The sequence below is a fragment of the Myiozetetes cayanensis genome, unplaced genomic scaffold, assembly GCF_022539395.1.
Source record: "Myiozetetes cayanensis isolate MyiCay16 unplaced genomic scaffold, myiCay2020 scf1, whole genome shotgun sequence".
Lineage (NCBI taxonomy): Eukaryota > Metazoa > Chordata > Aves > Passeriformes > Tyrannidae > Myiozetetes > Myiozetetes cayanensis.
The window spans coordinates 12143493-12156724 of record NW_026086604.1 but is presented as its reverse complement, the minus strand read 5'-3'; the positions used below and the strand labels follow the sequence as shown (position 1 = coordinate 12156724).

Here is a 13232-nt window from a genome sequence, read left to right as displayed (position 1 = left end):
CATCACAAATTTTACCCACAAACTTCTCTATCTTCTGTCCATTCCTGGTAATGTTCACAGAGCAAGCAATTGCCATGCTAACATCAGTGAATATTTGCACTGAGTTTATTTTCATTTTATCAAATGTATCATATGAGTCCCAAGGAGAAAGCTTGTGGGGAAAAAAAAAAATTTAGAATTCATATCCAGCTTCCATTTCCACAAAGGAGAAAACAGAGGGAGTCTGTCCTGCAAGCCTTTTAGAGGGACCAAAAAAGGAAGATGGGAAAAGGGAATGAACTGTGTTAAAGAACTCTCCATAAACAAGCCCCTTTGATTTAGAAAAAATAGTATGGTAATCTGGATAGACTTTTTCTGCTCTATGGATTTCAGTAGGAAAACCTGGATAGAATTTAGAGAAACATAGAAAAAAGCCTGAACAGATCGTTTACAAGAAATATTGAAAGTATTAAATTATTTGAGTTTGGCTAAACAATGACTCAATAATATTTTCAGTTCACAAGTATTTTTAAACTTTATTTTTAAATGCTGTTTTTACAATGAGGCAGCTTATAAGTGAAGCTAATATGTGGACCACTCCTTTTAATACAGTTCCCTGGCAACCAGACCAGCAAAAACAGAAAAAGAGGTTAGATGGCCAATCATTCCTTCCATCTCTCATGTCTTCGATTTCTTTGCTGGATGGCTGATAAAGTGCTCGGACTCTGTGACTCCTCTGGGTCGGTGAAGCCCAATTCAGTATGTTTCCTTTGGCAAGACTCAGTGCATGCAGTTAGATGGTAAGCTGTGCTGGTATCACATGGCTGTCTAAAGGAGAAAAAAATCTATTTGGAGTGCCAGGAATAAAGGCTTGGCTATGACAAGACCAAAATTTCAGTATTCCCCTATGAGTATTTTTAAGCCATAACTTACAGAAGCATCAAGGAGACTTTGGGAAGATCAGACCAGGAACTAGGGATGACAATGGTTCCCTGGAAGGGCATCTAGCTTGCCAGCCCAGACTGTTACTATCGAACAATGCAGGAACTCAGAACAGATGATGGACAAAATGTAGATTTATTACTGACTGAGATAAATGATAGATGCTCAAAATCATATATCTGAACTGAAATGTATAGTCTTCAAAATTATTCTAGCTAGAAGAAGGAGCACGTCCTGCCAGGCTTGTCTCTCTTTGTGTGAACTCAGTGTCGCTGCCCTGCCCTTCTCAGTCTGAGACAGGATGGCTGTCATGCACTCTCAAGATACCTTGCAGTGTGCAGCTGCCTCTGTTGGAATGTATTGCTCTTATACTTCTCTGTCCTTTCTGGCTAGTCCTTTCTGGCTCCATGAGAAAAAAGTAGTTTTAACCTTAAAACCCTTAAATTACAAGAATTACTTCTGAAACTGCCTCTACACCTGAAGAACAAAGCAACAACAGAGACTATAAAAAGTGTTCAAGCTGAGAGGGTTCAATTTAATTGTACCTCATTTGTGTTCTTTGCATTCTCAAAAGTTTACAGTTTCTAATTCAGAGCTCTCCTAATTCAAAAACTGCCGGAGCTGCTCATTCCCAGGACAAGTTCTTTCTTATTAAGTCATGACAAAAAGAGAATATGACAAAAGCATATTGGAAAATGAAATGAAAACTATAAAATATGTTTTCAGTATTTATGGGCAGGTTATTCAGCACTTGGCAGAGACCAAGAAGGATATGGGAAATAGGAACAAAGAACAGCCCTAAATCATACCATTTGGTAGCAACACTTACTTGGAAATGTCTGGAACTCTCAATTAGATGAATTAGGATCTCATTATCCATACCACTTTCTGTCAGACATGCTCTGAAAAATTGGCTATTCTTTAGAGAAGGAAAAAAAGATGGGGAACCTTACTTGGCTGAACTAATTTTCCAGTTACAGAACACCCATTTTACCATCATTAGGTCTTCTTCCTGAAACTCTTGGAATAGAAATTAGGTGACATCCCTCAAGGACCTTAGTGGCCCTCTGCAACAAATGAGTTTCACCCAGTGAATAAAGAAAGGAAAACTTCCACAATTCTGTTTATCCATAATCATCTCATGCAGCAACATGGACCCATCTTAGATTCTCAGTAATGTTAATCCGGTAATTTCAGACAAAAAGCATAATTATCTATTTAGGGTTAATAAATTTTAAAATCAAATTAAATAAGCAAATAATAACGATCTCATGTCTTTTGAGAGCAAATATTAATGACCTTTCTCTGGCACAAATCTCATCTCTTTGGTTCCCAGCATGGTAGAAACTGGCACTACGGAAAGCGAGTACATGTCCCTGAAAATACACACCTAAGGGACAAAGGCTTCACAGCAAAGCCACTGGCTTTGTTCAGGTTCCTTGTATAAAACGTTATTTTGGTGGGTTGTAGCATAGCCCTTATGGTGCTTCAAGTACTTTGCTCAGTCATATCACCCTTACACAAATTATAATGGTTTATGGCCATAAGGGTACAGAGAATTCCAGGGAGATAAAAATCCAAAGCTAATTAGTGTGTAAGGAGTATTTGTACTAAAGAATGACAGCCCTAAGCAGTGTGGACATGAGGGAGTACCCTACTGTTTGTACTACCTTTAACAGCATGGATACCATGTTTGTGCCTCTTGCTCTCCTCTAAGTATCTCAGCCTGAATGAAATCATAGCAAATACTTTCACCTGCACCCTTCTGACTAAAACCAGAAAATTGTCTTGCCACACACCATAGCATTTTGACATTTGAACCAATTATAAATGAGCAAATAATAGTTCCATTCTTAATAAACTTACATTTCCTCATATATCCCCCAAAATAACAAAGCCACATGTAATAACATGTAAATAATATGTAAGTATTCCCAGCTAGCTCTATAGCTGAAATAAGCCTGAAGAAAGAAACTGATTGAACTTTTTTGGTGGAACATGCGGATGAGAATAAACTGGACCTTGTGAATTTCTTCTGAGCACATAGAATTGTCTGACTCAATGATATCTCCCCATCTCCACATAATTAACTCTGACATTTTCTAAATAATGTTTCAGTTTTAAATGCAATATTTCATTCCAAAGTTTTCTTCTAATTGTATGTAAAAATATGTAGCAATTTTCTCATCTTTTCTCTATAGCTCAATGCAAAATAAAACAGTTCATTAACACTGACATCAGAAGTAATGTCACCAACATTCGAGTCTCATATTTGTAGTTAGGTATGATTTTCAAGAATAATGACACCATTCATCAATATTAAAACCCTAAATATTGAGGATGAAATCAAAAGCCCAGCTAAATGCTGGTTTCTGGATTAGCTTTTTTTGTAGGATATTCAGAACTCAGGGAGACAGAAAGCTAAAACCTCAGAAGTCAAACAGCAACTTCAAAACTCCACAGTGCTTATAAACTAGTTATATAAGCAGAAAAAAATGTAGGAGAGTTCACTTGAACCTTGGACAGATCTCTTCTGAACAACAATGGCTGGGGTACATACCTCAAAACATGTTGTAGGCATGGAGGGTTGATGTGAATGGTTCAGGTTAGATGAGGATGATCATCAGGATAACCCTAAATATTATTTAGGTACCCCGTCATCCACACAGGCAACACAATTAGCACTTCAGAAATCTTTTTCCGGATTTAGGTACAGTAATTTCATTTGTGGCTGAAGAAGCTCTTATGCTGTTACCATATGTTGAGGGAGAAACCAGGGCAATCTGTTACCAAGTCTGTTGGCTTGCTATTGTGATATGTCAATATGTGTGGAAGGCTGATCATATCACTGATATTATGAATTTATTGAAGTGTTTATATAACTTTTGTTTGTTCCATATTTAGGTCATGCTCAATATTAATAGCCCCAAAAGATGTTAGGAATTTGCAGCTGTCATCTAGGCTGAGAAGGGCTAGCTAAAAATGAAAAACTGCAATATTTTCAAGAAAAATATTTCCATTTATGAGTAGACTACCAGACGGAGCATAAATTTACAAGACAGTGCAGGGCAAGTGCTGAATCATCCACCATCATATTTGTATCAGTAAAAACTGGTGGGACAAAAAATCAGGAAGAAAAAGAGAAAGATGTGGTATTTATGAGAATTTTACTCACTAAAAATTGCATCGCTTACCATACAAAAAAGAGTGGAAGATAATTTTATAGGCTGCTTGTTGTGAAGCAGTGACTTTCAAAGGAGGCTGAATGGGAAGCTGGCTTTAAACAGAGATATTACTATGAACACTTGAATTTTTGTAATGGTTTGTCGTACCTTGGTACGTACCTTGACACATTTGGATAGAAATGGGATCAGCAATTAGTAACACTGTAAGAGTTGAATCAGTTTTATTTGTAACTTCTGTTTCCAGTCTTTTAGATAAAGCTTTCTTTGCCATTTTGGTGGTGCAGGAAATCTCTTTACATATTAGGAGGGATTACTCTTTGCAACAGCTACAGCCAAGGTGGCAACCCAAATATTAACTCACTTCAGTACAGTTCTTTAAAAAAAGCAAACCCAGAGAAACTAAAATATTTATTTGTACTTACTAATTTTATATCATGAATAAATGCTATTCATTGCCAGCTGGGCCAGCATGAAACCCCTCCACCTGATCATTATTTTATTCTGTGAGAAGTAACAAAGGCTACTTTCATATGATAAGAACAGTATGGCACTCTTTAAAAAGTTGTAAAACAAGTACAAACAAAAATATTCACAGTTAGGAAAATGGACCAGCATCCTAGAACTGGTGGTTCAGTGGACTCCAAATTATGCTTGGAGGAACTGAAATGTCCAGGAAAGGATATTTGGTCCTACTGTACTAAAATGTAGCATAATCATGGTTTCATAACTGGTATTTTATAAACAAGTAGGGCTTTAATAAATTAATTAAATGCAAGAGGTGGGGTTTTTCCAAATTAAGTATGTTGGCAAATATTTTTTTTCATTTCTTTGGTTCTTTCTGCAGTTTTATGTGGTGACACATTTTTTATACAGCAGAAGATATTTAAGAATGGTGTGAAGGAATCTCATTGAAAGGTAAGGAAACTTTCAGTGGCTGTGAATGATTATCACCACTGAAAACCTCAGCAGATTCACATACAGAGGGATGGGCAAAAACAAGTCTTGGATGTGCCCTCTGGCTGACAGCCCTGCTTTTGGGAAAACTACAGGAACAGCCTTACTTCTTTTTAGCAAATCTTCACACCTGGCCAAGAGCATTGGTTATTCTGTTCATAAGCAAGGTATTGCCTTAATCAGAGACAAGAGGAAAAGAAGTAAGGCAAAAAAAAAAAAAAAAAAAAAAAAGGGGGAGGAGAAATAACCTGGCACACAGTGGATGACTGAAATAACCTCAAACCCACACCCAAGCTGCTGATAAGGTTTGAACAACCCAATGTTCCCCTTGGCTGGTCCTGCTGTATGTGAGTGAGAAAAGGAAGGGCCAATACATGTCCAGAGATTATGTATTCGTGCATCAGTGAAGTCTGCTTTCCCCAGAATGCCAGGCTTTACCAGAAACCCTGTGGTTGCCACTCAGCATCAAGAAAGGGACAGTGACTTTTGTCCAAAATAAAACTTGCATCTTGCCATTTCTGGTTTTGTGATGACTTTTGCCTTGGCATAGAGCTACAGCAGCCTTGTAAATTCATGAGTACCACTTGTGTCATGTCTTAAACGTAAAAGGCATCTTGTTTTCACTAGTCTGCTTACAAGTTTTGTTTATTTTTCAAATATTTTCTCTTTAACAAGCCATAACAGAATCCAGTGCATATTATCTGCCTCAGACAACCAAAGATAAAGAATATCTGTATCCTAACAAGACCCAAGAAGGCCTGCTTGGGCAGAAAGCAATTCCTGACAAGTAAAAGCCGTTAACAGATTTAGTCTCCCTTACGCTTGGGCTAAATCTTAACTACACAGTACAGAGCACTGGAGTTACTTCTACAAAGCATTCCTGAGGCCTGGCACGTCGGCTCTACATCCTCTGCAGCTGAACACACCATGTGAACACCGAGGAGTCTGTCACTGCTCCAACACATCGTGTTGCATGGAGCAGGGAGGGCTCCCTATGCAACTTCTTTTTCCCATCAGCCAATACACCTGCACCCCTCTAGTAATCAAAGTGCCCATGACTTGAAACTGAAGAGTTCATTGAGGAGCGCTCATCACCTCCACAACCCCTGATCTTCATGGGCATCATTCCTGCCTCCATAATGCCTGCCAAGCCCAAAACGCTTCATGCCAGGGCCAGAAGCAGAGTGTCACCACCAGCCACCAGCCCCGAGAGGTGTTTGGCTTTGGGGTGGCTGGTCTTCTACGCCAAGCACTGCCCAGGCACACTGACTGTGACGGAGGCCTCCTTGTATCCACACACAGCTGTGGGACAGCACTGTGCTGCCCCTCTGCGTGTGACCACAGCACCACTCTTGTGAAGAGGAATGGCTGGCTGGCTGGCTGGCTGGATGGATGGATGGATGTCTGTGAGCAGACGGGGCAGGAAACGGGGTAGGAGACGGGTCGTAGGGATGGGCTGAGGGTGGCAGCCCTCTCCGGGGGAGCACCTCGACTTCAAGCACTGGGTCGACCTGGCCCCCGGGCAGGGGCGAGCTCTGCCCTCCGGACGCTGGTCCCCGCTCCATGTACCGCCCTCGGACAGAGGGATCCCGCAGGGCAGGGTAGGGGCAGCCGGAGCAGGTGGCGGGAGGAGAGGGGGGAGCAGAGCACCCGGGCTGGCTCCAGCTCCCCCGCTCCAGCTCCCCGCCTCCGGCCCTCTGCCCTCCGTGCGGGGGTGGTGGCGGAGGGGTGTCCCCGACCGCCTCTATATAAGTGGCTGCAATGGCTCTGCCGCTAGAGCCGACTGCGCGGCAGGCGGGACCATGGCGACAGGTGGCGGGCAGGACCTGCCCGCCCTGCTGCTCCTCCTCCTCCTCCTCCTCCGGCCGTGCGAGGCAAGTGCGGGGCGCCCGGCGGGGCCGGCGGCCGGGGGCAGCGGGCGGGCGGTGCGGCCCCGTGACGCGGCCCCCGGGGCCGCCGTGTCCCCGCAGGAGAGCGGGCGGGATCCGGCGTGTCCCCGGCCGTGCGGGGGGCACTGCCCGGCCGAGCCGCCGCGCTGCGCCCCCGGCGTGCCCGCGGTGCTGGACGGCTGCTCCTGCTGCCTGGTGTGCGCCCGGCAGCGCGGCGAGCGCTGCTCCGCGATGCTGCCCTGCGACGAGAGCAGCGGCCTCTACTGCGACCGCGGCCCCGAGGACGGCGGCACCGCCGGTATCTGCATGGGTAGGTGGCGGCGAGGGGTGTCCCTCGAGGGGCGGCGGGCAGACCCTGACGGGGCCGGGGCTGGGCTCGCCGCGGAGTCCGCTGCGGGTTTCTCTGTCCCGCTGTTCTCCCGCCTTCCCTCCGGCCAAGCGGCCGCCCCACGGCGGGCCGGGGCTCTCCCTGATGCTGCGGGACGTGCCAATGCGGCCGCCGAGGGTCTGCGAGGGCCGGGGGGGCGTCCGAATGCCCACCGCATCAGCAAATGCCTCCCCTTTTCCCACTAGTGCTGGAGGGAGACAACTGCGTGTTTGACGGGATGATTTATCGCAACGGGGAGACGTTCCAGCCCAACTGCAAGTACCAGTGCATCTGCCGCGACGGACAGATCGGCTGCCTCCCCCGCTGCAACCTGGGCCTGCTGCTCCCCGGCCCCGACTGCCCCTTCCCCAGAAAAATCGAAGTCCCTGGAGAGTGCTGTGAGAAGTGGATCTGCGACCCTGATGATGAAGTGATTTTGGGAGGTTTTGCTATGGCTGGTGAGGAAATTAAAACTAATTATCACAGCCATTGTGAGGAGGAGGGGATATCATACTGGAAATATCCATGGGGTTGCCAAATCTAAGACACATTGGTTTGCAAGGTCTATTTTTTTCTGATCTTTTTTTCTCACCTGAAGTGACTAGTAGGTATACCAGTGGTAATGAATAAGGGCAGAGCTCGACAGATAAAAGAAGAGATTCAGAGGATTATTGTGCATAGTAGTTTTAAAAGTTAGCTAACTTAAATTACATCCCAGTTCTTAAATTTCTGTTTATCTGGTGCACAATAGTTCTGTGAGCAGAATAGAACAGGGGCAAGTTGCTAATCCTCCAAACATTCCCACACTAAAACAAAACAAAACAAACAAACAAACAAACAAACAAAAAAATCAAAGCTTCAGTCTTGCTAGTTGCTCTGCAAGAATATGTTACATCATAAATACTATTATAACAGCTTAGTCTACAAGAGACTTTTTCCCCCCTGAATTCTACAGCTCTTACAAGTGGTCAGCATGGTTGCTGAAATGCAAACAAATTCCAGCCTGTCTGTGCTAGAGCTCTCATCATTATTGCTGGCATTAAAAACATTACAGAGTACTTGGAGAAGCAATGGTTATAAGCACAGTGAGTGCATCTGTAAAAAACCCAACCCATTCCAAAATGCAGAACTCATAAAGGGCTTTTGTAATTGAAAACCCTAGACAATATTTCCCTCCTGTTTTCTTACTGGATTATGTCTCCATCCCCTTTAAATTAGACTATTGGTTCAACATGAATTTTCATAAGCTACTTTTACTGAGAGTAGAGAGCACTGCATTCTCTTCCAGTCAGTGCTCTTTATGATCTTAAGCCGTTAGTTATGCTGAAACTTGACTAATTCATTTAAAAAACAAGTGAGGAAGGATCCAAAGAGAAAATCTCTAATAACTTTTCAATGTGCTATGAAGTGTCAGCTGTAAGGCACGTAAGGTATAAGCAAAAAGTTTGACAGCTTTCTGCTACCTTTCCTTTTCTTTGATTTGTCTGACAGTGACAGGCTAATCTGTAAAATTCCTACAGATGAATTATCTGCATTCTTTCTAGCAGTGAATCTTTACTATGCAAAAGGCAGAAGGGCCATTGTAGAGGAACTTAACAGCAAGAACTGTGATGGATGGCTCAGTTGTGTTATCTCTTCCTAATGAACCAAACTGTGCAGTTAACAATATTTGCATAGTACAGTTTAATATGGCAGGACGATGGTCAGAGTTGACTATGGCTTTAAGTAGCTATGATAGCTCCTGGAAATTGCTTCCCTCTTCCCTCCCCGCCGCCTCACCCTGGTTGTAGACTGTCAATAAGTGAGAAGATGGGGCAACTTTATGATTCTGAGGAAAGGACTTTACTTCCATGCTATTTTTTAGTTTAGATGAATCATTAAGCCTCTCTCAAATCACTCCTAATATAAATATTTTTATATTTGACTTAGCTTTAGAAAAGATTTGTGATGTATGTCCATTGGAAAGACTGAGGAATCAGAAGTTATTAAAGTAGAGTTCCAAACTGCTTTGAAAATCAGGAGTAATTCTTGAGTGAACTGAATCTAAATGCTTTGCTGATTACACTGATATGCACCTTCCTGTTATTTTTAGATGCAGGAAGTTGACATCCAGGATTCCTAAAATGGCGGCTTTTAAAATTCCTAAATCTTGTCAAAAGTGTGGGGTTTGAACCCTTTTTTGTCTCACATGTTGCTTTCCAGATGTGGTGGAGCTCAGTTAGATATGGGGTTTTCATGTGAATTTTTCTTGTAGTAAAGTTCTATGGGGTTTTGTCTCCAGCCTACAGACAAGAGGCCACACTTGGGATCGATGTGTCGGATTCAAGCGCCAATTGTATTGAACAGACAACAGAATGGAGTGCTTGCTCCAAAAGCTGTGGAATGGGCTTTTCCACTCGTGTTACCAACAGAAATCAACAGTGTGAGATGGTGAAGCAGACGCGGCTTTGCATGATCAGACCTTGTAAAAATGATGAGTCATCTGATAAGGTAGGCTGCTCAGAGAGGCAAGGGTTTTTTTTACCAAAAACACGTTAGACTTGCCATATTTTCTCAGTAGCTTTGTGCTGCACCTCCATGAGACCAAGGGAGGGGATTCTGCCACTCTACTCCACTCTGGTGAGACCCTACCTGGAGTGCTGCATCCAGTTCTGGGTCCCTCAGCACAGGAAAGACGTGGACCTGTTGGGAGTCCAGAGGAGAGACGCTAAGATGGTGAGAGGTCTGGAACACCTCTCCTATGAGGAAAGGCTGAAAGAGTTGGAGTTGTTCAGCCCAGAGGAGAGAAGGCTCTGGGGAGACCTTCCAGTACTTAAAGGGGGCCTACAAGAAAGATGGGAAGAGACTCTTTAGTAGGCACCTGTTGTGATGACAATGGGTGGTGGCTTTAAACTAAAAGAGGGTAGATTCAGACTAGATTAAAGGATTGTATATAGGAAATTTTGTACAATGAGGGTGGAGAGACACCTGGAACAGGTTTCCGAGGGAGGTTGGAGATGCCATTCTACATTCCTAGAAGCATTCAAGGTCAGGCTGGGCAGGGCTCTGAACAACATGATCTCATGGAAGACGTCCCAGGGGGGTTGGACTAGATGACCTTTAAGTATCCTTTTCAACCCAAACTGTTCTATGATTCTATGATAATTTGAGCTGTCTCAAACACATCACATGTATTGCATGTGCCAGTTATTTTGACAGCTGGCACAGCCTAACCTTTCCCACAAACACAATTGTATTACCTCTATGTATACTTCTGAGTTGTTTCAATCATACAGAATGGATATGTCAGATTTCTAGTCTATTGAGCAGCTGGAACTACAGAGAAATGCGTGAGATCCTGCAAAGTCTACTTAGGTAAATTAAACGTTATTTTAATCCTTATGATGCTTTTTTCCAAAAGCAACCCCAACACTGACATTTCCAATGCAAAAAAAAAAAAAAAAAAAAAAAGTGTATCTAAGGGACCTGACTTTTTTGCTGCTTCAGTGCATTTTGCAAGTATTCCTGTCAGGTAGAAAAACGTGTAGGTATGTAAGAGGACCATTACTTTATATACAGTTCTGAGTGTTGAAAAGCATTTCTAAGGCCTCTGCTGAACAGTCTCTGCAGTTTTAAATAATGGGTTTTGTAAAGGATATGAAACACGAGCAAGGAGCTGGGGAGATTAACAAGAATGATCAGAGGTCTAGAAAACATGTTCATCTAGGGAAAAATTGATAAAACTGAACTTCTTCTGAATGCAAGAGAAGAGAGATTCATTCTTGTAACTGTGTTCAGATATTGCAGCTTTTTTCTGAGTCCAAGGGGGTACAAGAAGAAATGGTGAGTTTAAACTTCATGAAAATTAAGACATGAATGAAAAGCTTCCAGACAGTAAGAATAGTGAACTGTTAGGGTTGTCTGGGGATATATACAGTCCCTGTCACTGAAGACTTCCAAGGACAAGTTAGACCATCATCTATTAAGAAAGACATGATTAAAACTGCCTTGGGTCACAGGAATGGACTACAACTTCTGCAATTCATTTTACCCCTCTTTTCCCCCTGAATCTAGTCCTGTAACTTGCTTGGTTAGCTTCCCAATTCTCTGATAGAACTACACTAGCTTGAGAAGTTTTCCGGTAGAGTATAGTTTCATCATGAATGTTGACTTTTCTTGTTTCAGATGACAAGTCTGGTCTTTATTTGTCATTCATTACGGGTCCAGTAACACACTGTTGTCAAAAGGCAGATCTTGCAGGTGTTACTTGTAAGTGGGAAGCGCTTGCAGACTCTTCTTGCTGTTGAGTGAATAGTGACAATAAATTTAAGTTTTCAGAGTAGACCTATATCCTTGCATGCCAATTTTTGATTGATGTCTGTCTTATGCAGTGATATATCTAATGTCTCTTCTTATTTCTCTTAGAAAGGGAAGAAATGTGTCCGAACAAAGAAGTCTGTGAAAGCTGTTCGCTTTGAGTACAACAACTGCACGAGTGTGCAGACGTACAAACCACGTTACTGTGGCCTCTGCAATGACGGGCGATGCTGTACCCCACACAACACCAAAACCATTCAAGTGGAGTTCCGCTGTCCTCAGGGCAAAGTCCTAAAAAAGCCAGTGATGTTGATCAACACCTGTGTCTGTCATAACAACTGTCCTCAGAGTAACATTGTTTTCTTCCAGCCATCAGATCTGTCATCTAGCGAAGTAAAAATATGAAAAGCGCAAATTAGACGGCATAGAAAGTATAAATAGTTTATGCAAAACTTGACCCACAATTAGGTGAATGTAGCAATTGCGTATATAAAGTAACTAAAATATTTTTTCAACACGGTATTTCAAACTAGGTGCTTTCTTTTTTCCTGTAGTTTATTAAATACCTCATTTTACCTTTCCCCCCTCCAAATGTCTTTTATTCACTTGAAGGAAATTTTGTACCCTGGACAGAGCCTTCTTTTTTTCTTGATGGTGACATAAAGATCACAAGGCAGACAGCTCGACTTTCTCGTTGGGTTAAGGGGATCATGCCGCAAGTTTCAGAAGCTGTAGGACTGGGCTCTTTAAAAGTCAGTGTGTTCCTTGTGGAATGTGTGATACTGTATCACAGAAGCTTCCAGATTCTCAATTTCACTCTGCATCATGCATATAAACACTTAAGCAATGTTCTTTTCCTTTTTAATGAAACTCTGTTTTTTGATGACAGTAAAAATCTTACTGATAAAATTGTTGCATTCTTGTGACTTATAAAATACCTTCTGTCAACACCTCTGACTTTCTTTGAGAATTAAGTTTGCAGGTGATCTCTGAAATGACATAGCTAAGGTCCCTTATCCTGAAGCACAGGTTGATAGCTCACAGCAGTTAAATTTCTCTTTGGTAACTTCACTAGCAATCTCATCCAAAACCAACTAAAGTCAGTGTCTTATAAAAATTTGGTTCTAATTAGTATGTGTCTGTAGATATAAGTATTTGGATGCAAAAATAATATATCTGTAAATTCCTCTAAAACACTAACTGTATTATATTGTGCTTCATTTCTTAGAAAGGTGTATATGTAAATAGAAACTGTACATATTGTAATATAACTTTACTAAGTAAATAAACTTTGTGATTAAAAGTATTTTTCCCAAAGTTGTTTTTCTTAAACTGCCAACTTTCAGTAGCTAAAACACAATGGGAAGAAAAAAGGGTCTACAGACTCCTAAAAACAAAATATAGTATCTTTTAATATTCTTAGTGTCCCTCATCCTGATTTCTACCCTAAAAGGTGTGCAGTGTCTTGGTGCAAGGAAAGATGAATAATTTGTGAGAAACAAATTAGAAAGGAAGCTTCTCTTGGAGTAAGTTAGCCTGGGAGATAGGATGGTTAAATTGAATTTGAGTGCCCTGAATCACAGTGGTGGTGAAGAGTAACTACATGATTTGGAGTTCAGG

The 13232-nt window shown here is 42.1% G+C and overlaps 1 protein-coding gene across 1 annotated transcript; it reads left to right on the top strand.

Annotated features, from left to right (window-relative positions):
• Nucleotides 1-6847: 6847 nt before the first annotated feature.
• On the top strand, nt 6848-12904 carry CCN3 (cellular communication network factor 3). Its single transcript, XM_050322367.1, has 4 exons — nt 6848-7259; nt 7523-7774; nt 9598-9806; nt 11721-12904. The coding sequence occupies exons 1-4, from the start codon at nt 6863-6865 to the stop codon at nt 12015-12017; spliced, it is 1155 nt and encodes a 384-aa protein (XP_050178324.1). The 5' UTR covers nt 6848-6862; the 3' UTR covers nt 12018-12904.
• The last annotated feature ends 328 nt before the right edge of the window (nt 12905-13232 follow it).

Excerpts from the sequence above, each read along its gene's own strand:
- CCN3 (XM_050322367.1), top strand. The coding sequence starts at position 6,863 with ATGGCGACAGGTGGCGGGCAGGACCTGCCCGCCCTGCTGCTCCTCCTC. Across the intron at positions 7,775-9,597 it reads GGGAGGTTTTGCTATGGCTG|CCTACAGACAAGAGGCCACA; the intron begins GTGAGGAAATTA and ends TTTTGTCTCCAG. Across the intron at positions 9,807-11,720 it reads ATGATGAGTCATCTGATAAG|AAAGGGAAGAAATGTGTCCG; the intron begins GTAGGCTGCTCA and ends TATTTCTCTTAG.